General features: G+C 34.6%; 1 protein-coding gene across 1 annotated transcript; it reads right to left on the reverse strand.

Moving 5' to 3' along the window:
- Window positions 1-963: 963 nt before the first annotated feature.
- LOC118205692 (leukocyte elastase inhibitor-like) lies at window positions 964-24741 on the reverse strand. Its single transcript, XM_085817449.1, has 2 exons — window positions 24607-24741; window positions 964-4862 (listed from the first exon to the last, which is right to left on the reverse strand). Exons 1-2 carry the CDS (start codon window positions 24619-24621, stop codon window positions 3627-3629), a joined length of 1251 nt encoding a protein of 416 aa, XP_085673575.1. The 5' UTR covers window positions 24622-24741; the 3' UTR covers window positions 964-3626.
- Window positions 24742-25658: the final 917 nt, after the last annotated feature.

Consider the following 25658-nt stretch of genomic DNA (forward strand, 5'->3'; position numbering starts at 1 on the left):
TTATTTTAGACGGGAGGTTGCGTTTACATTAATGCTAATGAGCTGGTAAGCAGAATCCCGGGAGGGAGTAGAAGAATCAAAATTAGTGGTAATTGAAATGTATACATAGTGTATAATTGAGTGGAGATGTGACTTCCAACTAAAAGTGGGAGAAGCACGAAGAATTACTGAAAAAAATATGTGTGAGAATGATGGAATGTATTTGCGGCAAAAGAGTGGTGTTAGCTAGGTATACATATTTTTCTGTGGAAAATGGCGCTTTTGAATAGCAATGAATGAGTTTTGATGATGTTTGACAGAAAGATAAAATTTGATTGCATTCTTCCTAATCTAATCATTTACGTATTCAATTTTGAAGTCTTTATATAGTTTATTTTGAAGTCTTTATATATTTTGAAGACTTTTATAATTATTTTTATAGTTCTTAGTGTTCCAGGGAGCGTTTGTAATTTGTCGAAGGATCTTGTTCAAAATGATTTGTGATTTATACATGCCTAAGATGGATTTTAAGTATATTTCTGAGAAATTTGCATTCACCTTGTGTCTGCACAGTGTTGAAGAGGATGAAATGTGCAAGACTTGGTAATCCCGCTGAAGAATACAAAACTGTGTATCATCCTGATGTGGCCATTCTGTTGTGTCATCGTAGGTATCGTCCTTGTAACCTGGCCCTGTAGCCGTGGTTCTCTCCAGCAGTATGGCGCTGTGAAGTGATGAATGGAATCCCTACATGGAATACATGTGTCGAAGCCAAGAACGGGACTTGGACAGAGTTTGAGATTGAAGTCTTGGATAGTGTCTATTATGAAGTAATGCATCGACTCGTAGTCAAGTGACGAGCTAATGAAATGCGAAGTAGACCCGATTGATATGACGCAGCAGTTAGCATTGCCTTCACCTATTATCCATATTATGCTTTGATTATATATCATAGGTTGACATACACCCTGTTCATCTCTTCTATTAAGTTCAAAGAAACTACCGATTAAAACTCTTTATTTCACTTACATCCCGTTTTCTCCTTTGGTGGGCTACCACGTTTCGTACATATATAAGGTTTGTTGCTACATTTTCGAACATTTTAGGTAAAGTTAGAAATGAATACTAGAAGTAAATTTTCTTTTATAATTTTAGGTTAATAAAATTTAAATACGGTTATACAGTTATTTAAATACTGTGCATGAACAGCTCTTTTATGAAATATACATGCTAGGATTAATTTTAAAGATGTAAAGCCTGTTGCTACATTTTCGAACATTTTATATAAAATTATAAATGAAAGTAAATAGAAATAAATTCCAAGTCCTTTTTTGTAGATTACGTTACCCGTAAGTAAAAAAATTCTTGCCCCCATCTTAAAAGCTTCAATTTTAACAAAACTTTGAATAGAACTTGAAGTGTTTAATTTGTAATCATATCATTCTTAAGTTTTTTTTTTTTTTTAATCAGAGATGCTCGTATTCTCGAAACTCACTTTTTATTCATATCACTTTTGTGTTCGAATCATTTTTTAAATGATGCGGCTAGTTTTTAAAGAAATATTATTTAGCGAATATATATATATAAAGAAAGTGTATGACAACTCGTAACAGTATATCAGGAATTCTTAAGATATGTTACTTTTAAATCATTTGAGATTTTGCTATTGAATTTTACGTGGCGTAAGTGCGAAGAGCGTGATATTTTAGTAAATAAAGTTAATAATAAAAAGAAAAAAATTGTGAGTCATCTTACTAAGAAAACTGAACATCGATATGATGAACTGAGAAAAAAACTGGGGGGGAGTGAATAGAAACAATTTAACATTTAACATTGTATTTAACAATTTAACATTGTATCCGGAAATCTGAACATATGCTGCTACGCTGCTTCTAAACATTTTATAATTTTACTGTTGAATTGTGTATGCTTAAATGAGAAGAAAGCGAAAAAGACTCTTACTAGGAGTGAGTCTAAGAGCAGATTGGGTAACCTGTAAAACTCAGCCAGAGCATAAAAAACGTTTGCCCACCCTGTGATGCGACGTTAAAATCTGAATACTTTCATATTTTTTTATTCTTTCTTTCTTTTTTTTTAAATAAAGTATTTTATTTGGATTGAAATTATTTTTCGCAAATTAAAAAATATTCCAGAACAGCTGTTCTGCATAAATACACATGAAAAAGCAAAAATATTTTAGAACAGCTGTTTTCCATAATTACACAAGTGAAAATCAAGAAGCTTTTCCTCATTTTTTCATAAACTTTAAATCAAACAAGCCTAGTATAAGATATATCAGTTCTGTATTATAAAAATATTCCTGGATATGGGTGTAAATGACGACAGACTTGCAATCAGAGCCAGACATCTCTACATATAATAAAAGAAAGAGTCTGTGTATCTTTCATTCGTGCTGCGCGTAAGCTAATAGACCCAGGGCTACGAAATTTGGTATATAGATGAATTTAGACAAGAGCCAGTGCACTTCGAAGCGATTTTTTCAAAATTCGAATCAGATTTTATTTTATCTTTTCGATTTTATCGTATCATTTTGAATAGTTTCATTCTTTTAGAAATGTGATTTTGGCAACAGTTTTTCATTCTATTGTATTCTGGACTGTTGAAGATCAGCAACATTGCCACTTGCAAAAATGAGAGTGATAATTCTGTGCAGTTTTTAAATTTAATATTTCTCTTGGAGTTGCAGAACAACGTTTGTCTCAACGTTTGTTGAGAGAAAGCAACGGGAAGTTGGTTAATTTATTTATTAGGATAATTAATATTTTTATTAAGGGATATTGCTTAGTTCATTGTAATTTTGTTATATGTAATAATTTTTTTTATAATTTGTGGTATTTTTTTTTTTTTTTTTTTTTTTATGAAGTTGTTCTGCAGAGTAAAATTCTGCGCAGTTTTTAAATTTAACGTTTGGTGTTCCCTTCAGGCATTTTCCGGTACATTTAAAAGCCAGACGAAGGCTGGCATTGTAGTTGCTAGTATTACGTAAAAACATGTTGCGTAAAATCTGGTATTTGTTTACAAATAGCAGCTAAAAACAATTAGTGACGCATTGGGAACTATCTCCGTATAGATTTCTAATTTGCCAAGGTAACCGACATGTACTCGTCGACCTCGTGTAGGCTGTTCTAATTTATAAAGCCTTATGCGCGTAGTTAACTTATTTATGCATCAAGTTATAATTTTAACCGTTTCAAGGTATTATTTTATCGTAACAGAATTTTCACGTAAACTGTTTGTATGAAAGGGAAATATAATCATCACAGAAAGTTGTTGCAAACCATTTTGCATTGCCTAACAAACACCTATGTCCATTACAGAAAAATGCTGTGAAAATTATCTGTATAATCACAATGTTATAAATATGAAGTTTATTTAGAACAGTAAAGTCGAATCCTTAAATGCGATTATTAATATTATTTTCGATATAAATCTGTTTTTTAATTTTCATAAAAATTTATCTCCAAAAACAGAAAAAAATTCAGTTCTTTAAAATTTACTTTCTATCGTTGATTTGCCTTAAACGCAATTTCCTTTAAGAAATGTGTATTTTTTAATTGATTTTATGTAAAATATAAATTTACTAATATTCTCAGCCTGTCTATGTAAGTAATTAAAGATTCTAAAAATTAATTTTTTACTCTAGAATACTTCGGATTACGAACAATTCCTATAAAAAGTATGCTCCCAGAGTTGTTCTCTCGAATAAAAAATACAAATGGACGATTAACAATAAAATCCAAAATTCTTGTTGGTCTGGTACTTCTTGAAACAGCCGTAGCTGTCCCCGCTGTTGCTTCAGTTCCATATTCGTCGACTGCCACGTGCGCTTTATGATAAATAGCATCCACCTGCAATGTTCTATTTTTAGTAAATCCTGTAAGATTAACTGTGCCCGTCACTAAATCTCTAAAGCCCAGTTTTGAAAGCGTCGATGACAGCTGAAAACTGTCTTCCAGCTGAAACTTTGGCATGACAACGACGACTTCATGAGGAAACATATCATCTGTTAAAGCTTGTAGTCTTCCTGCAGTCATTGAATTGCTCAGAATTTGGACGCCATGAGCTTTATTTTTTGGAAGCATTATCACCATTGTCAAAGATCTACCAACATAGGGTAGTTCTACGGCTGTACATTGCAGTTCGTCACTTGATGCGTACAGGAAAGTGTCTCGTGTCACCATCATATCCACCATCACATATCCTATGTTTGAAATGAAGAATGGCTTTGGCTGTGTTGCTAAAGGGTAGAAAGGTGTTCTCCAAGGTCCTTTGAAATGCATTGTGCTTGTCACTATGAACTCTGTAAAACTTCTGATGCTGTAAGGTGGAAGAAGCTCTTTAATTTTACCCATAGTTTGCTTTTGGATTAGAAAATTGATGGCGACACGAGCCAACTCTGGATTTTGCTGGAAATCAACATAAGCCAAATCATCATCTATGAATTGCAATAGACAAGTCCGAATCGTTATGTCTTTTTGAAAAAATAAATTATTATCCATACTAAATGATGATGATGAAGATGTTCTGATTCTGGATGTAAACCACAGTTTTAGCGATTGATAGCTATGAGCTACGATATTTTTGTCCATGCCATGAAATCCTAAAATTCCTTCCAGTTCCTTTTCGGTGGAGCCTTTAGAACCAAGATACACTAATATTAAAGATGACCAAACACTGAAAGGGCTAAAAAATGTGTCTCTTGTGTTGTTTAAAGCATGCAGCATGCGGATGCTAAATCGATTCGAGGCCTCAAAGAAATCTTCCATTCCAGAGAGTAGTCTATGCTTCGTCGGCACATAATCCACATCTTCGAAACACTGTCCAAATACACATACTAAGCATCCAATCAGCAGCAGAATAATCTGAAAAGGTAAAGGCTTACGTTTATTTAAAAATAATTTTGTATTTTTTCAGTAGTAATTTACTGATAATAATAGTCTTTGTACGTAAATAATTGCAATAATATTATAATGAAACAATGTAAATTAATGTATTCGAGTCAATAACTTTTTTAGCGTAGTTAGTTTAAGCGCCTGTTTAATGAATAGGAGATTCCGAGTTCGAATCTTGTCTGCTTGTTTCTTATGACAGGGTTTCCCGCCTTTCTCCTAGCCCACGAATGGCCGAGCGGTAAAATCAGTGAGTACTGGTAATTTGACCTGGATTCAAATCCTAATGAGAGGGCTGGAAGTACGGAAGTCACACTGTGTAATATAAATATGATCCAGGTTCTCTTAAAAGTCCTCCACGAAGATACCGTTTCCCTTATGCAATTAGCCTTATGCTATCAGTAACATGATTCTCCATTCGTGAAAATTTTTCTCGTTATGCAAAAGTTAAAAAACCTGAATTTTTAAAGAGTTTTCAATGCATTATAAAGCATTTTGCACAGAAATGTATAAAAGTGCGATTTCTTGCTCTAAAAAATTTACAAAGAGAATCCAATAAGGCCTAAGCCTAAGTAAGATATAATATTACTTGTTTAAGGATGAAATGATGGAATTATCTTTTGATGAAAGTGCACTCTTTTGCAAAAAAAGTCGAAGCACAAGAAGCACTTTTGCGATCGTGACGAAATTTGGTATGCGAAAACATCTTGATCGAACATGCAAATGATCAAAGTTTCAAGGCAAATGAACAGGAAATGCGATAATAGCATGCGTTTCGGGTTTTCATCCGCAGAGAACCCGTTGGCGCTTCGGGAAAGAACCCGTTGGCGCCGTTGCATTCTTACTCGCCAAGCTCGCGGTTCATCGAGGATGAGCCGAGCCGTAAACGTGATTTTTAATGCATGTAAATTCAAGTTAGCAAATAAAACAATATGTTAAGCATATGGTAGTAAAAATTCAAAGATAATATGCATGTAGATGTAAAACTAAAGGGTTAAACATGATATACGAAAATAAATTTGTATTAAATTCAAGGGGCCCACCAGCGGCCGAGCGGTAAAGTCGCTGAACACTGGTAGTTCGGTCCGAGGTTCGAATCCCGCGAACGGGCTGGCTGCATGGGCGTTTTCGTGGTTTTCCCCATGTGTAACGTGTATACGAGCCAGTTTCCCTTAGAAAGTCCTCCACGAAAGGCATCCCTCCCCTTAGGCAGATAGCCCTAGTGTGCTTTGCCATAATTAAATACACCACATAAATACACGTATTAAATTCAAGTTAGCACAGAAAAGAATATATTATTAAGCATAAGACAATATATAAGCATTTATAACGGAAATAAAAATTCATTTAAAAAATATAAATTAGTATTAATATACTGAAATTAACCGGTTAAACGTGATATACGAAAAAAATTTGTCTTAAATTCCAGTTAACACAGAAAACAATATATTTCTTACACCAGCAGTTGTTTGCTAATTTTCATGACCATGGCGATGCATCAAACTATTCTGTCATCTTAGATAATCAATATTTTTTTATTTCAATTTAATCATCTATTTATGTCACACCTGCCATCCTCTGAAAGGTTATTGTTAAAAAAGCATTAACAATATATTATCTTGTTAAAATTTTACGCCATAAAAATTGCTTTATTCTCATGATTTTAGATGACAATAACCAATAATAAAAATAAAAGCATTACTTAATTATTTTAAATGCACATGCACATTTTTGCGGTCTACGAAAACAAATTATTTTAGACTTTGGAAACCTCGTGGTTCTTAGAGCTGTTAATAATTAAGAACACAACGTGAACAGCGGTGTTACAAATTAGCATTCACCCCTCCTTTCATCCCGAACCGAGAACCGGCATCTATCTACGAAAATATTTCTATCTATTCGTTGTTAAAAAATTCAGAAAAAATAATAATAAATAAGAGAAGAATAATAAAAATCTGCAAATGCGAACAACGACAGTCTTAATTCAACAAAATAAACGCAAGAGGAATGGTTGCAAACTTCGTATAAGCGAATGGGATAAATCCGAAGGGTTACCAAGTTAGAACTATTATCGCCAAAGTTGGCGATGTTTACATTTACCGGAAGTGCTTCTGCGGAAGTGCTTCCCGCGTTTCTAGTGCGCAATTCGCAAAGTATAAAACCAGTTATAGAGGCGGTTATCTTTTTTTGTTGCTGCCGTTGTAATTCCATAAAGAAGCAACTAAAGATGCCATTACGACGATATCGAAGACCTTACAGACTTACAGACAGCTAAACGACTTCGAACATGGTCGCACTTTAGGGTTGCGTGAAGCTAGGTGGTCATACCGTAGCCGCCATCAATAGGCCGCCATCTGCAGCGTACAGACACTGCTGTGCAAAGATGTTGGCAGCAATGGCTGCTACAAAGGAAATTGCCGATGAAACGAAAGCCAAGGAGCGAGGCAAGATAGGATGATTGTTCGCCAGGCCCGAACCGCCCCAACGGTATCATTGTCGACTATTTAACGCACTAGCGCTTGTCTGAGGCGGGGTTACGCTCACAGAGGCCTTTAAAATGTTTGGCTTTGACCCCACAACATAGGCGGAGTCGTCTGGAGTAGTGTCGTAGCCGATCATCATGGCTGCCATCAGATTGGCATCGTATAGTGTTCAGCGATGAATTCCGCTTTATTTGTGAAGCAGATGACCACCGTGTTCGTGTCTGGAGAGGACGGGGCCAGCGGTCCGTCTCAATCAGCCTTTGTTTTACACAAGTATACAACCATAACCCCTAACCCCTGGTGTGATGGTGGGGGCGCTATTTCTTATGACAGCAGGTCATCTTTAGTCGTCCTCCGTACATCTTTAACAGCTCAACGATATGTTGATACCTTCCTGCGGCCGGTTGCATTACCCTTCATGGCACGTCATCCTGAGGCCATTTTCCAATAAGATAATCCCAGGCCACATACCGCTCGCATATCTCTGGACTGTCTCCGTGCTGTTGATACTTTTCCTTTGCCAGCAGGGTCACCAGACCTTTCACCAATCCAGCATGTCTGAGACATGGTAGGCCGCCAGATTCGGGCACCACAAAATATCGCAGATCTAAAGCGGCAACTGATGAATGCCTGGCAGAAATGTCCCCAGGATAACATTAGTTCCTCTACCACTCCTTGCCTCGACGAATTCAAGCATGCATTGCTGCCAGGGGCGGTTCGACCAACTACTAATTTAAACACTTAGTGGGTGATTGTGAGCCGTGAACAGATAATATGACCTTGATTTTTTAATCATTTTAAATATTTCTCTACTGTAAATTTTAGTAAAGTAGTGTCGCAGCCGATCATCATGGCTGCCATCAGATTGGCATCGTATAGTGTTCAGCGATGAATTCCGCTTTATTTATGAAGCAGATGACCACCGTGTTCGTGTCTGGAGAGGACGGGGCCAGCGTTCCATCCCAATCAGCCTTTGTTTTACACAAGTATACAACCATAAGCCCTAACCCCTGGTGTGATGGTGGGGGGCGCTATTTCTTATGACAGCAGGTCATCTTTAGTCGTCCTCCGTACATCTTTAACAGCTCAACGATATGTTGATACCATCCTGCGGCCGGTTGCATTACCCTTCATGGCACGTCATCCTGAGGCCATTTTCCAATAAGATAATCCCAGGCCACATACCGCTCGCATATCTCTGGACTGTCTCCGTGCTGTTGATACTTTTCCTTGGCCAGCAGGGTCACCAGACCTTTCACCAATCCAGCATGTCTGAGACATGGTAGGCCGCCAAATTCGGGCACCACAAAATATCCCAGATCTGGAGCGGCAACTGATGAATGCCTGGCAGAAATGTCCCAAGGATAACATTAGTTCCTCTACCACTCCTTGCCTCGACGAATTCAAGCATGCATTGCTGCCAGGGGCGGTTCGACCAACTACTAATTTAAACACTTAGTGGGTGATTGTGAGCTTGTGAACAGATAATATGACCTTGATTTTTTAATCATTTTAAATATTTCTCTACTGTAAATTTTCAAAATAAAAATTGTTAATCAGCAAGGTCATGACTTGGGTATTGGCAATTCTCTGTTGGGTAGACGTTACAAATGATGTGCTTTTTTCTGATCTAGAATACGCTAGAACGTAATTTTTTTTGTGTGTGGGGGGGAGGAGGAGAGTGTTTGGGATTACTGCCAAAGGCTTAGGAGGCTTTGCCTAAAGGGAAGGATGCCTTCGTGGAGGACTTTCTAAGGCAAACTGGCTCGTATACACGTTACACATGGGAAAACCACGAAAACGCCCATGCAGCCAGCCTGTTTGCGGGATTCGAACTTTGGACCGAACTACCAATGTTCAGCGATTTTACCGCTCGGCCGCTGGTGGGCCGATAATGCTTCGGAAACTGATAAACAAAAAACATTGGAAAGAATCCAGAAGCAATCTTTGCGAAATGCATAAGACTTTAAATTTATCGCTTCCATACACCTTCATGCACAATGGATTCTCAGAGTAATTTTATTCGGAAAAGGTTTAAGGTCTTAAATTTATTTTTCAGATTTAATCCACGCGTTATTAATTAACAAATAGAATAAACGCACTTTTTGATAACTTAAATGCTTATTTTACTTTTTTATTATGTATCATCTATTTGATGTAAATTAAAATATACTCAATTTATAATATTTCGAATTGGCAGGTTTTACGAGCATTTGCAATTTTGTTGTAATTAATAAAAGATATTTATAACGTCATATGTCATGTAATTGACATATGACGCAGATTATATGCGTTGGTGCAGATTATATGCGTTTTTAATTTTAAAATTGTTTTATTTGAAATTAATTTATAAATTTTCTGATATTTTTATTGGTAAACCCTTCTTGTAGGTGTTACACTGTATTTTGAAGTCTTCAGTTAGCAATATTTTGGGTTCCTACCGAGCAGCAGTGAAAATCTGAATTTAAAATATTAACATTATAATGAAATGCATCAGAAAAGAAGCCATAAACCAAATTTTAATTATATTGCTAATAATGCACTTATTAAAAACAAATTTAAGAAGAAAATAGATTATCTGTGGTTTCATTGATTATGGCTGTACACTTAAAGGCAAGTAATTGGAATTCTTCTACGGTTTGGAAAAATCAACTTAAACAATCGAAGATAGGCTAATAAGATTACTAAACTAAGCTGAAGCCAAAATAGTTTAATTCTAAGCTCTAAAGTATCGCTGAGAATCTTGTGGTTCATATAAACAAGCTCAGCGCTACAGTTTTAAAAAAGGTTTTGTATTCTGTGAAGGACGTTTTTCACTTGTTCGAGATTAACTTTCTACGAGTATTAATTTTAATTAGTAAACATATCATGGCTTAAAAACTATTAATTCACTCCATATGCTGTATTTTATCTGTAATACATAATAATAATAATTTAATTTAATTTTAATTTAATGAATATTATTCAAACAAAGCAATACTAGTTATATTAGTATATTAGATACTAGTTATCATATTTCATAGTACTTAGGTTTTATAAGTCATAAAATATATCTCAGCTTTCAAAGTCTGTTATGCAGGATGTTCTAAAACGAAAGCTAAAAGCTTTATTTCCTTAAACAATGGTTTTAGGTATGTACTCCCAATTATAAAGGGCCCACCAGCGGCCAAGCTGGGAACCTAGTTCGGTTCTTGGTTCTATTCCCGCGAAGGAGCTGGCTGCATGGGCATTTTCGTGGTTTTCCCCGTGTGTAACTTGTATACAAGAAAGTTTCTCTTAGAAAGTCCTCCACGAAGGCGTCCCTCCCCTTAGGCAAATAGCCCTCGAGGCTTTGCCGTAATTAAGTAAACCAAATAAACCCAATTGTAAAGTTTCTCAGAATAAAACAGAATATTTTGAAAACAGTTTAGACACAGCTAAACAGTTAGTTATGGCTGAAAAGGCTCTGTATTTATGAAATTTATCTTTTCGTTTAATTCCTCTTGAATAATATTGTAATTAGTAAAATATTCATTGGGTTTTAAAAAAAAGTTACAAAATTATTCCATACGTTTAGAAAACCATTTCGTATAAATTTTGGTTAAATATTAGAATTAGATTTACAGACTTAGATCACTGTTCTCTTTACGCTCCTCTCTAAGATTCCCCAGATAAGGCTTTTTTGATAATCAGTCTTTCATTCAGCGTTTTTCAGCCTTTTCATTCAGCGTCAACACTAAATCCAAAAATGCGATAGAAGTTCACGTAACTGTGATATATTATATATCACAGTTACGTGAACTTCGTGAACCGTACAGTATGGAAAAATGAATTTTTTTAACTGTTAGGACAGGCTCGTCTAAATTACGAAAGAATGGCCACAACTCCAGCAGATTGTGACAGCGTAATCAACTGCAGACCTCTAATTTATATCTCTGAATAAGAAGCTATGAAGCCCATTTCTTCATCGACGTTCCTTCAAAATATTCGTGAATGCATTGTTCCGGATACTGATGATGTGAAACAAAATTCTTCATCTAAGGGGGCTCATAAAGAATTAAGGAACCGTTTTCGATGAGAATACTTAGATGCTCCAGCGAATGAGCAGCAGAAAAGCTAAAACATATATGAATTTTCCCAGTAACATACAAGTTGTTAGAAAATCATTATTATTTTAATGGTTATATTCTTTGTAATTTAGGTTTCCTTGTTCATAAGAAAGCGCCACCAAAATTTTGAAAGCATAATTTAGAAACAGTATGTGTATGAAATTCTATTAAAAAAGAACAAACGGCTATGTTGTATTACTAATAAAATTTGTATTTTAAATTTGATTTTGTTCTGTATTTTTTTGTGGAAGCATTAATACTACACTCGTGTACAAAATTAAGTGAATTTGCCCATTATGTCAAATTTCTGGAAAACTAATGGATAGATTTTAATGAAATTTAGGATGAATATACATCTATAACAGAAAAAGAAATGTACCATTCAAAATTCATTTTATATACGCATGAAAAATCAGTAAAGCTCATAGTGCAAGGATGATAAAAATCCATGTTGTGATATCGAACTGAAAACAAGTCTATGGAATGTGGAGTCCGCTCTCACAACAAAATAATTCGCGCAGCGTAACGGCATACTGGACAGGAGACAGTTGAGGAGTCCCTGAGGCAGTCGATCTCACTCCTGCAGCAAGGCAATTTTAATTTCCGGATGGTTCTTTAACGGAGATGGCGGATGAAATTGCCCTCTTAAGAACGTCCCAGGCATGCTGTATAGGGTTAAGGTCAGGAGATCTGGCTAATCAGTCCATGCAACGAATATTTCCGCTTTCCATGTACTTATTGACCTGCTGAGGTCTATGTGGACGAACATTGTCGTCCATTAACAAGAACCCAGGACTAACTGCGCCCATATAAAGTCGTACATACAGCTCTAAGATCTTCTTTGTGTCATAGCAGTCAGGGAGCCTTTGTCAAACACATGCAAAGGGTGTGTGCGCCGTTCAAGATAATGGCTGAAGCCATTACACCTCTACTACCGTAATGATACTTTTCCCGGATGAGAAAAAGATGGTACCGTGTACCGGTCTCTATCCATGTGCAGGTAGGCAGAGAATCAGTGTCCAGGCTGAATCTCGATGCATCTGTAAAAAGCATGGTGCTGCACTGAAGTATGGTTGAAGGCGCATGTTGTGCGCACCGTGCTCTTTTGTGCGCTGCAGTGAACGAGATGCAAACAGCGGGTCTTCAGGCATTAAACCCTATCTCACAAAGCCTTCAGGTAACTGTAGACCATGAAACTTGGCTTCCAGTGGCAACATACAACTCACGTGAGAGCTATAAAGGTACAGCAGTCCTGTGTTGCCGGATTGAAAGTACCAAATACCGATCCTCATTCGTCGTTATGGATCTTAGTCGACCTTACCCAGATCTGTATGGATTCAGTGTCCTGAAATTGTTTTCTCACAAGTTGATGACAATACTGGGCGTTACATTGAGTTCTGAAGCCATCCACGCTCGGCCTGTCTGCAATCCATCGACAATTCTTCATCTGATTCCCTCATCCATACGTTTCTGTCTACTCATTTTACCTGATAGTTTATAATATTTACTCAACTCTTGCCAGAAGCAAGGCAAATCTCGTGAGCACACAAATCGTCGAACACCCCTCGTGCGCTTATGTCCCCTCTACAGTCACAGATCCACAGACAAGCACGTGTACTCGTTCGCCGCGTATTCGACTCTGAATATTTGCATAATTCTTTGACAGCATGATTAATACCTTTGGTTCAATACATTTGGTAAAAACAGACATAATTTGCAAATTCTCTTAATTCTGCAATCAAGTGTATATAATACGAGTCTTAAATTAAGGATTACTATGAAGTATGTATTTGTTTCTCTTTGTGTTAAATGAAGGTTGGAAAAAATCGATAATTTTTTTCCCTTGGAAGCTTTAATTACCAAAAAAGTTATTATTTAGTATTCAACTAGAGATATGCCCTTTTTTTCAGGCTGAAAGAAGCACTCTTCGTTCGTTTCGTCTAAAATGACTTTTTTTTTACGAATTTCTTTCTTCGTACGCAACGTTTTTCGAAGTTATTTAACATTTGAATTTTATTCGAATTTCTACTTGTGAGGGTTTTCTCTTGATAAATTTTTCGATGGACAAGAAGCAGAGCAGATTTAATGCGGAGTTAGGGAGGGCTGGTACGCACATGACACATTTTCAAAAAATCATGGGTTTGATTTTTTGCTGTTATTTGTTTAAAAAAAAGCACTTCTACGATATCAAAATACGCAGCTACGATAAATATAATTAAATCTTTGATATTGGCATTTATTTTAACGGCATTCGCCATTTCATCGGAAGGGAAATTTTACAAAACTATTTTATCGCATTGTTGTTAATTCTGCGTCTCACTACAAAATAAATTTATAAGATTATTTTAACGTTGATCTTAATATGCTTAAAATATGAAGTTACAGAGGTGAACGTATGGCTAAAAAAGCATGTTTTTATTTCATCCAGTTTCTTTCTTTGAACACTTCTCCTTGCGCCAAATCCTCTTGTCAATTATACTGAAAGGAAGAAGAGAAAAAAGAAGCTAAAATGGCACGATTTTTGATATTCTATTACAGAACATCTTCAGAAGGAAAGGTTAGGTTAGGTTATTAGAGTATGGCAAAGCACAAAAGGTTATCTGCCTAAGGGAGACGCCTTCGTGGAGAACATTCTAAGAGAAACTGGCTCACATTCACGTTACATGTGGAGAAATCTACGAAACCAACCATGTAGCCGGCCCGTTCGCCTATGCTGGAACCTATGTGAAACTCTCAGCATTCAGGTCCTTTAACCAATGGTGGGGTTTCAGAAGGAAATAGAAAACTCGAAAAAAATGGGTAAAAAAGCACTAGTTTAGCCTACGAAAATAGTAGTTCGGAATATCACTGTAAAATTCCATGTAAAGGTATTGAGAATTTTGCATTAACTTAGTGAAACGTATGTATATTTTATTACTTTGCTCTACTGGAATCATATAAAAATAGGGTTTTATATTAATGAAACTCTCCTAACTTCAGAGTTGAAAATATCTCAGAATTCTGAACCATTTTGGAGGAATTTTGTAACTGGAAGCAATCAAAATCAAGGACCAATATTTGGTAATTAAAAACTATAGCTGCGTTTTTCGAACGCTTCATACAACAAGCATTTATTTGTTTCATAACTTTCGGAATATATTCAGTTCTCTGAAAAATCATTGTCATAAGTCGATTTATTTAATACAAAATTAATTAAAAGTCGATATTTTGTACTGATTTCTATAATTCGTTCCTTTTGCTTTTCTTCTGAAGAAAGCAAGAAATCCTGCAGCAAAATATTCTGCATAAAAATTTTAGCTGCTTTTTTAAAATGTTTCGCTTTTATTAACTTTACTTAAGAAACTGAACCACTAAATCTAGTTACCTACTTTAATCAAATCTAGTTATCATGTTTACTGAAAAGTACTATTTCATGTAATAAAGAACACGACCAAGTTTTTTGCCTTTCTCTGTTCACATACAGGTCATCATTCTTATAAGTTAAATTATTTTTTGTTGTGCAAAATAAAGATTATAGAATTAAAAAATCTGATGTGTACACCACATGACTTCCTTGTACGGAATATTAAATTATACGCATTTGTTTCTCGCATTTCTTTTAAACTTATTGGATTTAATTAAATCTACTTCGCCGACAGCGCATAAACCACAATAGAATAAAGGCATTCTTTAAAATTCACTCTATTTGTTTAACATAGCGACACTCTGGCACTAGATTCACTTAACAGTATTATATTTCATTCATATTATAACTCAGAATGCACAAAATGTATATCATTTAAAGAATTATCTAATCGTTGCCACATGTTCTTTTCAAATACTATAATAAGGCTAGAACGATGTAAAAAAGAAATTAAGCAAACAAAATAAAAAAGAAACAGTTTTTCACAGACGATTGAGTATTTCTCATTCAATTAATTCAGTTTTCACTTCGCGACAAGACAAAAATACATAAAAGCTCAAAATATCTGTATTAAAAATTACTAATTATTAAAAATTAAATTACTAATTATTAAAAATTAAGTAAATCTTAAACACTTATTTCCTCGAAAAATTCCAGAAAGGATTAAGCATGATTTAATTCGCAATAATAAATGAAGACGTTATTTTTGTTGTTGCGAAGCTTAGTCTCTCCAGATTGACAACAAATCTACAATTCTGCTGTTTCAATTGTAAACAAATATGTCCGCCATGTTATTTAAAACTTAACCGCACTTAAACAGCTTTTAAATTGTTGATAATTGTACAAATATTGCTTCCAGAATTACGAAAGGCATAAAAACCTTAACCGGAAGATAAGAACAACATAATTCAATATTTTTAAAGCAAAAAATGTACAATTTACAAACATATAAGAGTAAAGAAACTGAGATCACTGTGCCGAGTAACAGAGTGGATATATATATATAAATATAGTATTTATATACGTTCGGTGCGGCCGATTGCAACCAAAATACGAAGTGCACATGTCCATGTTATAGCAGTTCTATATACAAAATTTCAACGTTCTGAGGCTACTCGTTTTTGAGTTATGCGAGATACGTACGTACGCACGAACGTACGTACATACGTTCGTACAGACGCCACGAAAAATTCTCTTCAGAATTAATTTTAAAGCAGTTTTATAATTTTTTTGAAGGAAAAGAGTATTTTATTCTGTCCTTACGTACAGATATCACGCAAAAACATCGTTAAATTGCATTCGATAGCGGTCAAAATGGATATTTTCGTTGAAATATGCTGCCTGAACCTTTTCGCGGTTACAATACTTCCTTTTTACTTCATACAAGGAAGTAAAAACCCACAGACTGCGATGTTATGTTTTGTAAATTTTATCAACAATAAGTTTAAAAGTACCAGTAACTGATCTCAGATATCATATAATGATGCTAAATATACAGTTAACTAAACCTATCTGTTATAAATAAATAAATAAGTATATGTTATATATTGCAAATTAATTAATGTTTCATTACACGAATTCTACGTCTTTTACTACATAAATTCCGTGGCCTGGCCACATGGAAATTGCGTGCCACTTTACTTGTGGGGAATTTTTGTAGCATGCTTTGCAAGTAAGCGATTTATTTGAAACTAAGTATTTTCTTTATTAAATAAGTGCAAAAGATTTCACGTTAATTTTTCTCTATTGTTTGGCAATGCTATTTTAAATACGTTAATTTCATATTCTGCATAGAAATTGGCCAATCGTACTGTTTTCTGGCAAAGTAACTTCATATTTTGAACTCTCTTCTGTAGTATCCTGGGCTCAACAGCGGGCGAGCGGTAAAGTCGCTGAACACTGGTAGTTCGATTCGAGGCTCCAATCTCGCGATCAGGCCGGTTGCGTGGGCGCTTTCGTGGCTTTTCCCGTGTGTAACGTATATACGAGCCAGTTTCTCTTAGAAAGTCGTCCACAAAGGCGTCCCTTCCCTTAGGCAGATAGAATCGAAACTTAAAAACCATCATACAACTAATGTTTAACCTAATTTCAGCATAACAATAATCAAAATCTCTGAAATATTCTGATAATTACCAGAATGAGACATGAAGCGATGGAATTTAGTTAGCAAAATGATGCCCCATCAACTAACTTAGACGCGATTGCCCGAGGGGGGGAAATGTCAGGCAATTGCTGAAAAACGCAGTAAAGTTGGGCATAACAGAACTAGGTGTGCAACACCAGCAAATTCTCAAAACCATTTTCATTCTTATCACCCATCCGAGCGTGCTTATATACTTTGTTTAGAAAATGCGCGTTTTGAAAGCTGTTTTTAGTTTCGTTTGTAAAACAGCAGATTTCGACTCGTTTGCCCGCAGAGGAAAACCTGTCTGAAAGACAAATCTTTATTTCATTCATGTTAAGATATTGCAATTTCTTATTATTTTTTTTTTTTAACAGCGTCAAAATAGCTTATGAAATTTACATGTCGTTTCTGACGTCTACGTTTTTCTACCGAGTCGCATTCTCAGCAAGTTCTTTTTTACACACATTTCGTCACAAAGAAAATGAGGAAGATAGTGGAGGGGGGAGGAAGAATATTTCGACATTGTATTAACCTTCATATCAGCCAAGGATAAAATGTTTTAAAACGCATTACATTCAGAGCAGAAGGATTTTCTGCAACCGTGTTTCCATTGAGTGTCACTTAACTTCTGGAATAATTTTGTTTTTGTCATCTTTAGATAATACGGCAAGAAAGTAGCCAATGTAGCGATGTTGTAAAGATAAAGTAGGATTGTTTCTTGCGCATCAAGTCTACGAGTACGGGTCATCGGGTGCTTAACCCAAATTTTACTTCAACGAGGAAAATGTTTGTTAAAAACACTTGGATTTTTCGGTTTTTTTTTTTTTTTTTTTTTTGTTTGTCTGGTATATGACTCCGCGTAATTTCACGAGCAGCTCTTTTCTGCTTCATTGTTTGATGAAACTGCTATTTTCTACGTATAATTATAGTGACAGCTTTCTGCTTTTTGAAGAAACGAATTGTAACTGAACTCTGAATTATGCGGGGTTAAAGAACATCAGCATACAATATCTCTATATAATTTCTTCCCTATCTTCTGTATAATTTCAGTGTATTAATTCATATTCAGTATATAAATTCATATGCTATTATTATTATTTATTACGTGCTCCGCCATTAGACACTACGCGGAAAGAAAGGAATGCCCCGTGGAAAAATTTTTGAGGGAAAGTGGCTCTTACCAATGATACACATGAGAAAACCACCAATACGCCCATGCAAGTTATCCTGTTCACCGGGACTCAAACCAAGACCAAACTACCAGTTTTCAGGGACTTTTACCGCTCGGCCTCTGGAGTTTATAGCCTGCTATTGACCTGAAGCTTACTAGAATAAATGGTAGATTAACACATATTTTGCTTATTCCTGAATGTTATACGCTGTCATTCTCATTTTAATAAGCAAGTAGTATTCTTATAATAAATAGAGTTGTTAAATATCCCAGCACCTTTCTCTCACCTAAAAAGAATTCTACATGAAAAGGAAACAATGGGAAATAGAAGGGGCTTTAGGAGAAAGTGGTAGACGCATATATAATGCCATTCCTAATGTCAGCATATATAGACACACAGCCATCTCAAAACTAATTTTATTACGGGAATGGCTCCCTTACAACCTATTTTCATCGCTCAAATACATGTGTCTGCGGATCAGAAATATCTCGTGACCATTATACCTTTTACTGTCCACTTAAGCTGCCCCTTATTTACCTCAACCGACCTGCATATGAACTCTTTTAAGAAATTTACTATTAAAAACCATACATCAATTAAGAACATCTGAAATACACAGAATTATGCGTATATTGCGAATTCAAAACCACATATTTCAAAGAACAATTGCATCAAAAATAGTAATATATTAAAAATAATTTCTAGCTTTTGTACAAATTGAAGTCATACTTTTTTTAAACAGTTCATTAACCATTCACTCTCCAGTTAATGGGCCCACCAACGACCTAGCGGTAAAGTCGCAGAACACTGGTAGTTCGGTTCCGGCTTGAATACCGGAGAATAAGCTGACTGCATGGGCATTTTCGCGGCTTTCCCCATGTGCAACGAGTATACGAGAAAGTTTTCCTTAGTCTTCCACGAAGACATCCCTTCGCTTAGGCAGACAACCCTCAAATGCTTTGCCATAATCAAGTTAAAATAAAAAATAAAAAAAAGCTCTTTGGTTAATAATTTTCTTTTCGGATATTGCGTAATAATTCATTTGTTTCGATTATTTTTTTAGTGGTACTAGTTTCTTAAATAAAATCATTTCTTTGCTAAATATTACTCTTCACTGTAAACAAAAGTTTGCGATGAGAACTTTTCATAGCAATTCTTATGGTAGTATTAGGATGTACTTTCCAATGTTACGAAGTATGAACACTTATAAAAGTTATGTAATATACTTGAATATAATTGACTTTTAAAATAATTTATTTCGCAAGAAAAATAGCATATGATTATTTATTATTTACTGACAGCGGACATTTCTGAAAATTCGTAATACAACCATATTTGATAAAAATCTCATTACTTCTAATTGCAAAGCTACTCCCTTTCCTATTTTTAGGGCTAGTCATTCACATTAGTATGCTTTGTTTTAGAAGTCTTTGCTGATTAGCTATTTCTTTGTTTCTTCCTAGAAATAACGAACTGCTACATGATGAAGTTTATGTTTGTTTACATCTATCGACCTCATCAACCTAAACCTTTACGGCAGGCTGAAAGTGCGTAAACTAAATAGCATAAATTAAATTTAAAAAATATGTAAGCAATATTTACTATATACAATATGATATATATAACTATGTATTAAAAATGAGCTTTCGAGTTTAAATGGGAAATGAGCTTTCAAGTTTAAAAGTCTTTTCAAATAGAGAAAAAAACTATATTGTTCGAGCGTTTGCTGAAACACGAAGTTAAATATATTTAAATCTTGTATGTAGGAATTAGCTAAATTTCTTTTACGCATCAATATTAATTCGAAGAGAACATATGCAAAATTTCCCCTAGTTTATTTAGCAATTATCCCACTGATTGACTGAAGAAAATTCATATAATGACATTCTGGTAAATTATTAAAATCCGAATAAAATTATTAAGAATCGAAAACCTCAACGTTCTCATAATACGGCATATTGTGCAAGCAGACACAAAAGTTCAAATTTCTTTGTTTTTTGCATTTTCTGCTGCTTCTCAAAAAAAGTATTCATCTTTGTTCCATTGCATTATAATACTCCTCCTCTTTTTTATGCAAGACAGATAGTGTAAGCCTAAAATTTTTGCTCGAATGTTTTTTTTTTTTTTTTTTGAGTAGTAACGTATGTAGCTCGAACAGTCCCTAACAATTTTTTGGAGGGGGGGGCAGGTGCTCAGATTGTTTCGTTTTTAAAAATTCATTTCAATTGAGTATACACAGCGTTTAGATGTGTAATCCTGAAAAACTGTCCCAGTTCACAAGGCATTAAAGAGGTCGTCTTGCTTAGGGCATTTGTCTTTGCACGACGATTCGTCCTCAATATAAAATGCACTAAAGTGACCTCTAAAAATTTTACAAATTTCAAGAACCACTAAACTTATGCGTGCAGATACTGGATGAATACACTTGGCTGTTTAAAAAGAAACCCCTTAAGGCCAGCCCAGTTCTGGAAACTAATTTGATTTAAATCTGGTCTCTGGTTACCATTCTCTTCAAAAAAATCGCCTTTTGAGTTTATGCAACACTTGTACCGTAACTCGAATATTCCTCTAGAATTTCGATGAACGGGTTGGCTACATCTGAGTTTTCGTGTTTTTCTCTGCATGTAATGAGGATACGTGCAAATTTCTTTTAAAAAATCCTTCACGAAGGTATCTCCCTGTAGTTAAATAGCCCTCGTGTGCGTAATACATTTATGTAGAAATTTTTTAATTGAAGTAGTACTTCTTGTAGCCTCAGAGATTCGCTTAGAATGTTTGCTAAGAAATAAGAATTATGACTTTAAACTCAGTACTTTTGAAATAAAAAAAAATTCTTAGGGTATCAAAAGGAGTGGGGGTATAAGTTTTGTTTGGGTTGGTTTCGTTTTGGCTGTTGCTTCTTCAAGACAGTATGAATTTGGGTGTGATGTCGTAGTAAAACAACTAAGTCCTATGCACAGGTAAGAAAAGGTTTTTGAGACAAATAACTTTTTCATCTACCTCAAAACATCAAAAATGCCTTATTTATTCCCTGACCTGAGCAAGCAGATTGTAAAAAATGGGTAGCTACTCGTGTCAAATGTTGTTAACATTGTTTTAGTAGCTTTCCTCATCCTTTTTGTTCTTGGGGTTCTTCCTTTAAAGAAGACTCTTACAGTCGTAACTGTGAATGAAAGTCATTGTTAAGACCTGAGGTACTGACTCCGAGAAGTCATGCTAGCCAAATTGTAAAAGATACTACACATATTTAATTAAGAAATTTATAGTGAGCTTTCCATTCATGTTGCAAGTTCTGGGATTAGCGTATAAATGCAGAAACGAATTATTTTAAAGAGGAGAAGAATCAAATTTAATTTAGGTAAGTTTCCGAAATTTGATTGTCTTCCATTGTTCTCTCAAAATGTCAATTGGCAAATGTTCTTTTACCAACTATGCTATTTAAAGAGTTTTTACTTTTTGACAATGAGTTCATGTGCTTTATAATCATCTTAATTTGGCGTAATTTTCTTTTAGTTTGACTCGGTATCTCTCTAATAAATCTAATTTTGTCAGGCATAATCTCTGTGATCTCTACTCAGATCGTCACGGCATATCGAATCTCTGACAGATGAATGCTCTAACAACTAATTAAACAGGCATTTTTATTATTATTATATTTGCAGCATATCAGGTATCAAGTGACTTTCCTCTATATATCTTCGATAAAATACTAAGTGCACAGCACAGAATCAGATAGTTGAAGATATTAAACACAGTCTTAACCAACAATGTTTTATAATAATATAATTATTCTTAACAGAATTTAGATGCATTAGGTCATGGTATTGTATTACTCAGGCCGTACTGATTAATTTTTGGCTTTCTTTTCTTTTCGCCATCGACGGAACAGCTGGCTCACTGGGTTAGGTGCTTTTCAGCCTGGTAGATCCTGTCGATGGAATTAAAAATAATTTTGTGGCTGTACTTACCAGCCGGCGAATACATTTCCCGTAAACTGATAAGCATTATTATGGCATTAATTTCAAGAAAGATTTAAAATTTTAATGATTCTTTAGTCCAATTTTATATTATTTTCATTATTATCAAGGACGAACGTGAGTAACGCTCCAGAAAATTTAAAAATGGAGCTAATTAATTTCCACTATGATATAAATCTTATTGAAAGATTTGAAGGTACAAATATGATTACCTTTCATCATGCATTTCAAAAGATAAATACACCAGTTACGAATTTTTAAAATAAGAATACCTGCTTTTTTGGGAAGGCATTTATGTGCATTATATGTGAAAACGTTTTCCTACAGTTTAAAATTATTAAGTCTAAAAAAGGAAGCAGACTGTCCAATGAGCATTTACAATTCGTGATAAAGATAATTCCTAGTAATTTTTCTCCAAGGTCACAAATTTTCTCCAAGAGTAATGTGCATGCGAGCAAGTTTTCTCTGGAAAGTTCTCCAAGAAGGCAACGCTCTCTCAGGCAAATAATCTTCCCGTGCTTTGCCACAATGAAATGAATCAAACCAATTAATTGTCAATATACGCAATGTTCAAAAAAATTAGGTTTTTAGGTGATTGATTCTTACAAACTTTTCCCTGCTTATTTGAAATCCGGTCATAAAATTTTTTTCCATCTAGCTTTCTACCATTAGCCGTGAATAACCCGAGAGATTACATTTTGCTGTCAAAGTTCAGCCAGAAAACTCGTATATAATCCGAATTTAAACTTGCCCTTTAAATCCAGCTGTATATTGCCAAATGTTCGAATTGGTCATCTATCTTAGGTAGACGCATCAGAGGAGCTGAAATTGAGCACCAAATCATTACTAATTTGAAAAAGAGTCAGAAACGACCTTCATCATTCAAAAAATTTGCATCTGAAATCTTACAGAGGGAAATGAAAACATACTATCTATGAAGCGGATGACATTTTTAATGCTGAAATGGAGACCGATGTCATTTACTCAGATTTGAGTGTAGCAGAGACAAATTTCCAAGTACTGCTAAAAGATTTCCTATCAGATACTGATAATGAAAAATTTAATTAATATACTATATTAAGATTAAATAAAACAAAAGTAATATTTAAAAAATTAATTTCAATTATTAATAGTTTTTGATTATTCGTTTTTGTGTTCGAATTATTTGTAATTCATTTTGAACTCGTATGCTGACCCCTGCCCTCCCCCTTAAATCTCAGTAACAAAATATTTGCTAAAACTTCTTGGCTTATACACGGAAATATACGGTAATTGGACGGGCGAAAGCACTTGTACTGGTAAATATGAGAAAAAGTAATTTCATATATTAAAAAAAAAAAAAAAAAAAAAAAAAAAAAAAAAAAAAAAAAATTAAAGCTTTCTGGTTTTATATTACGACCAAACGGGCGTTTTATTTATTTATTTATTTATTTATTTATTTATTTATATACACACTTCGAAAACCTTTTCGCTAACGCCGCACTGGGCTAAAAATATTTATAAACAGCATATCTTTAGAATTTCCGGTAGACACTCTCGCGTGCTAGAGATAAAAATATTTTATTCCCTAGAGTATTGCCACTGCTCGCTTTGAAATTGTTGAGTTTTATAATAAAAAAGTTTGTTAAAGTTTTACCAAATCGGAAATACACAATAAAACTAATTCAGAATTCCAAATTCGGGCTTCAAGGTGCGCATGTTCGGGTGGAGGATTATGTTATTCAAAATTTGATTACTCTAGGTATCGTTGTTTTTTTTTTTTTTTTTTTTTTTTTTTTCACAGTGCGAGAAACATGCAGACATTCCTGTAGATTTTTCATTATTTACTTTCTTTAAATATTATTTAGGGAAATAATATTTGGTGGCAACAGTCTGAGAAACGATACAGCAGTTAATAGCGATTCATCGCAAAATGCCGTTTGGAAACTAATAGCCCTTCTGGGCTAAAAATTTTCCCATTCGGGCTAAAAAAAGAGGAAAGACAGAAAGAAAAGAAAATATAAATGATTAGCAAACAATCTGTTTCCATTTCCTCAACGATCCCACCAAAATATATAATCAGCATAAATTGCACATTTAATAAAATCATTGTTGACAGATGTATGCAGGATTTCTGTAGCATGTGATCGTATTGAATTCTTTGATAGTGTGTTAATTACATCGATTAACTGAAAAATTTGGAGAACACTTTTATTCAGCTTGAAAACTGCTATGTATGTTCTAAAACTCTAACTTAATATTAAAAAGTAACATAAAAGCATATTTTTAAAACACGAAGGTTAAAATAAAAATGTGAAATCATTTGCAGGACGTTTAATCTAACTATCTCAAACGCTAAATGATTAATAAATACAAAAGCATTAGTTTTAAGTGCGTGCAAAAATAATTTTGATGTATTTTACAACGAGCATAAACATTGCATAAAATTGTTTCGGGTTCCTGCTTCTTATGAAATAAAAAATAGCTTACTTTTAATGTAGTCATGGCAACTTGAACACCAATGGTAGCATCAATATCATTTTGTGCCGCGAAAGTGCTTCCGCGCGGCGATTTTGACACTTTCAAAACGTTAGTTTCAGTTTTACGTGAACTATTTGCCAAGTAGTGTTGCACAGCTTGGAGGCTTTGACCTACACATACCGACCACGTGATCAAGAAAGGCGGACATTTCAACTGTTTGTTACACCTTGTTAACCTATTTAAAAATAAGATGATTTATTTCTTTTTTGTAATGTGTAATTGTAATATATTTAGTAAAAGCCATTAAAACGTAGCATGCATAATTTTTTACCTTGCTTTAAACGTTCTGCACGTTCTTAACACCAGTTCTGAGGGTGGAATGAAATGAAAGGTGCCTTTCTTAAGTTATTTAAATATAACGTGTATGGAATTTAAATTGAGCGTAATTTAAATACGTTAACAGAGCTTGCACAATTTTCTGACATTTTAAAAATGATCTGCTAGCCATTTTAAGTAAACACTCATTCCCCGGACAGATATTCAACATGAGGGTCCTTCAAATGAAAGTGAACAGAGTTGTAAATCTTTCATAGTATTAACGTATTCAAAAATGTTCGCTGTTAATATACTCCGCTTATTCTACTGAACAAAAAACTTCTGAATTGCTACGTCATGAAACCTCCTTGTGTTATGGATAGAACTACTATGAAACTTCTGTCTTGAGGTACTCATCTAACTCGAAGTGGATTCCAATATTCACGTGTATATTGAGCTTAGAAAACCCGTGAGAGTCGGAAGGCCGTAACTCAGAGCTGTGAGAAAATTTTAACTCGGTTATTATTCTGAGCCAAGTTCACGAATCATGTCAATCTGAATGTCAGCAGTTTCCCCTACTGATGCAAAAAGTCACCAAACTTGGTAACATCTTGGTTTGGCCCCTGTATAACTGTAAGTGGCACTGTACAACTGCAATAGATCCCTACTTGTAACTATAACCGTATCCAGACCTTATATATAACTTTAATCGTATATGTCTTCCAGGAATTCCGAGAAATGGAAGG

Source organism: Stegodyphus dumicola, chromosome 5 (genome assembly GCF_044657685.1).
Source record: "Stegodyphus dumicola isolate Sdum_Otavi_A_Nest chromosome 5, ASM4465768v1".
Classification (NCBI taxonomy): Eukaryota; Metazoa; Arthropoda; class Arachnida; order Araneae; family Eresidae; genus Stegodyphus; species Stegodyphus dumicola.